Source organism: Vicia villosa, linkage group LG2 (assembly GCF_029867415.1).
Source record: "Vicia villosa cultivar HV-30 ecotype Madison, WI linkage group LG2, Vvil1.0, whole genome shotgun sequence".
NCBI classification, from domain to species: Eukaryota; Viridiplantae; Streptophyta; class Magnoliopsida; order Fabales; family Fabaceae; genus Vicia; species Vicia villosa.
In genome coordinates, this window is record NC_081181.1 from 142,962,926 (window position 1) to 142,966,113 (window position 3,188).

Consider the following 3,188-nt stretch of genomic DNA (forward strand, 5'->3'; position numbering starts at 1 on the left):
GGACGCCCCCCTACGTGTCCATTTTTGGTTTGCATGGTTTAAATACCCCTTTGACTGAAACATGTAATTCAAACACACATTCAAATACACATAGAAAAAATATAGTTTCATTAAATGGCTCAGAGAAACATAATTCTTTCAGTGCACTATAATGGTACTATCAGTAACGATTTAACCAATGGTTTTTCGTTTAGCAATACAGAAACAAAACGTTTCAAAGTGCAATGTAGGTCCGATTTTATGCATTTGAAGGAACGGATCGAATCAAAATTGCAACTTCCTGTAAGTGAAGTTATTTATTGACTTCCGTTATTTAATGGAGACAACGGTAACATTTTTTACGTCATGAAACAAATAGAGGACGACGATGGCGTTAAAGTGATGTTCGAATGTCACAATTCGTTTGCTCCTCTTGACGATGTCGAGATATATGTTCGTTTTGTTAGTCCTGCCATTAACCAATCGCAAGAGTCGCATTCGCATCAATACGGTATGAGCCAACCCACTGATGAAGAGCCAACACAAAACAACGAACCGTTTATTGCCAACGAAGATGTGGATGAGTACAGTGACGATGAAATACAAGAAGTGCGATATGAAGATCTTTTTGGTGATGACAATGACCCTGATATCGTTGTGCCGTCGCAGCCTACAAATGCATAACCGATTAGCATATACGCCCCACTGGAGCACATGCGAAATATCTGTTTAGAAGAGGCACAATCTGAATCAATATTTGGTTCGCACAAAACAAACTATAGTGATGTTGATTTATATGAGGGAATGGAGTTTGAAGACAAGGAGGAGTGCGTTGCTGCTATACAACATTGGCATATCAGCAACAATCTTGATTATTGGGTGTACAAATCTGATAAGAACAGATACGTGATCAAATGCACGAATCCAGATTGCCCATTCAAATGTAGAGCTTCAATTCGCAAGAAGAACTCCAAGTGGACGATAGGTAAGTTGAGTGGACCACATGTCTGCACAACCACTTCAATATCGCAAGACCACAGACAACTGACATCAGATACTGTCTCTCACTGTATCAGGGATCTGGTTAACACCAACCCATCAAGAAAGGTAAAGCTCATAATCTCTCATATAACAGGAAAGTATGGTTATAATATATCGTACAGGAAAGCGTGGAATGTCAAGGTAAATGCCATCGAATCCCTGTATGGAAACTGGGAGACATCTTACAATGAACTTCCACAATGGTTATTGGTAATGAAAACATATCTGCTTGAAAACATATCTGCCGGGAGACATCTTAATGGTTATTGGGCTTTTCAACCATGCATCCATGGTTTTGCTTATTGCAAGCCAATTGTTCAAGTCGACGGAACATGGTTGTATGGAAGGTACAGAGGGATCTTGTTGATGGCTGTGGCACAGGATGGGAATGATAACATTTTTCCAATTGCTTTCGCTATTGTCGAGGGTGAAACCAAGGATGCTTGGAGTTTTTTCCTTCGCAATCTAAGAAGCCACGTGACACCCCAACCCAATCTATGCCTAATATCAGATAGACATCCATCGATTAAAAGTGCCTATGATGATCCTGCAAATGGATGGCAAAATCCTCCGTCTTCACATGTCTACTACATTAGGCATATCGCGCAAAAATTTATGCGTGCGATTAGAGACAAGGAACTACGTAAAAAACTCGTCATCATGGGTAATAGTCTAATTGATCTTTGTGAAGTACATTTGTCATTTGATCTTTGTCGTTTTCTTGACATGTTTATTATTTGTAACAGGATATGCATTGACGGAGTCAACGTGCAACTACTATAGAACCGAAATTCGTCAGACAAATAGAGAAGCTTTAGAGTGGATTGAAAATATCCCCAGGGAGAAGTGGGCAAGGGCGTTTGATAGAGGGCAACGATGGGGACACATGACGACTAACCTTGCAGAAGCAATGAACTCTGTGCTAAAGGCAACCAGAAACCTTCCAATAGCTTCTTTGTTTTCAGCCACATATTTTCGGATGGGAGCATTATTTGGTCAACGTGGACATGAATGGACAAAGAGGTTGACATCAGGCCAAACTTTTACAGACAAGTGTATCAAGGGGATGACTGAAGAAGTAAACAAAGCAAGCAGTCATAATGTTTACCAGTTCGACCGGGAGAGGTTCTATTTTATGGTGGCCGAAAGAATAAACTGCAACGATAGTCGACCAACTAGTACTTACGGTGTTGATCTACGAAAAAGAACCTGTGATTGCGGAAAATTTCAAGCGTTCCATTTGCCTTGCTCACATGTGATTGCAGCATGTGAAAGTATACGCCAAGACTACACCATTCACATACCCGACGTGTTCAAGATTCAGCATGTTTTTAAAGTCTACCAACAAAGCTTCCAGATCCTCCCACATCAAGACAATTGGCCGCAATATAGAGGAGTTACTCTTTGTCATGACGAAACTATGCGTAGGAAAAAAAGAGGTCGCCCAAATAGTACTCGGATTCGAACCGAAATGGACGATGTGGAAAAGGAAAAGAGAATGTGTGGGATATGCCGTGAAGTAGGTCATATCCGAAGTAAATGTCCAAATGTAGCAGGCCCGTCCAATAGGCCTTAATGTTTACTTCAACTAGCTTTATGAATGTAATATAATGTCTTTTTAATTGAGTTTGCAACCATCAATGACTAAAACAACATTTCACATTAAACATAACTTAAACAACATTTCACATTACTAAAACAACATTCAATGACAACGAAATAAAGACAACCACAAATAAAACAACCACACAGGAAACAATTAAAACGACCTCACAGGAAACAAATAAAACATATTCTAAGAGATTACAACCATCAACACAATATCATGTGGTCCTAGCATCATCATAAGGACACCGGCGTCATTTTTCACGGCTCTCCAAGAACGAGTTACTACTCCATTTGGGCCTTTCTCCGTGACCTGCCTTTCAATTTTCCTTATCTTTTCACCCTCGAGAATGTTTCCGTCTAACCATCCGATCAAGTGCCTCTGTAGATGCTCGAAAGTTTGTGTGTTCCAGAGTTTGATCTTCAACGGAGGCTTTGTTGCTGAAAAAAATAATGTTGCATCTCTCTTCATAAATGGAAACGTTGGAAGGGGTTCAGAAGACATCTCCAATAGTAACACTAAACCTTCAATTGTAACTGGTGTGAGTGCAAATGAGCAATAC

General features: G+C 40.0%; 1 protein-coding gene across 1 annotated transcript; it reads left to right on the forward strand.

The window, feature by feature from the left end:
* The first annotated feature begins 693 nt into the window (after positions 1-693).
* On the forward strand, positions 694-2,596 carry LOC131650203 (uncharacterized). The gene is made up of 2 exons (XM_058919922.1): positions 694-1,684; positions 1,767-2,596. The coding sequence occupies exons 1-2, from the start codon at positions 694-696 to the stop codon at positions 2,594-2,596; spliced, it is 1,821 nt and encodes a 606-aa protein (XP_058775905.1).
* Positions 2,597-3,188: the final 592 nt, after the last annotated feature.

Bases quoted from the DNA above. Each gene is read 5' to 3' on its own strand.
- LOC131650203 (XM_058919922.1), top strand. From the start codon at position 694: ATGCGAAATATCTGTTTAGAAGAGGCACAATCTGAATCAATATTTGGT. The intron at 1,685-1,766 runs GTAATAGTCTAA...TATTTGTAACAG, and splicing joins TAAAAAACTCGTCATCATGG to GATATGCATTGACGGAGTCA.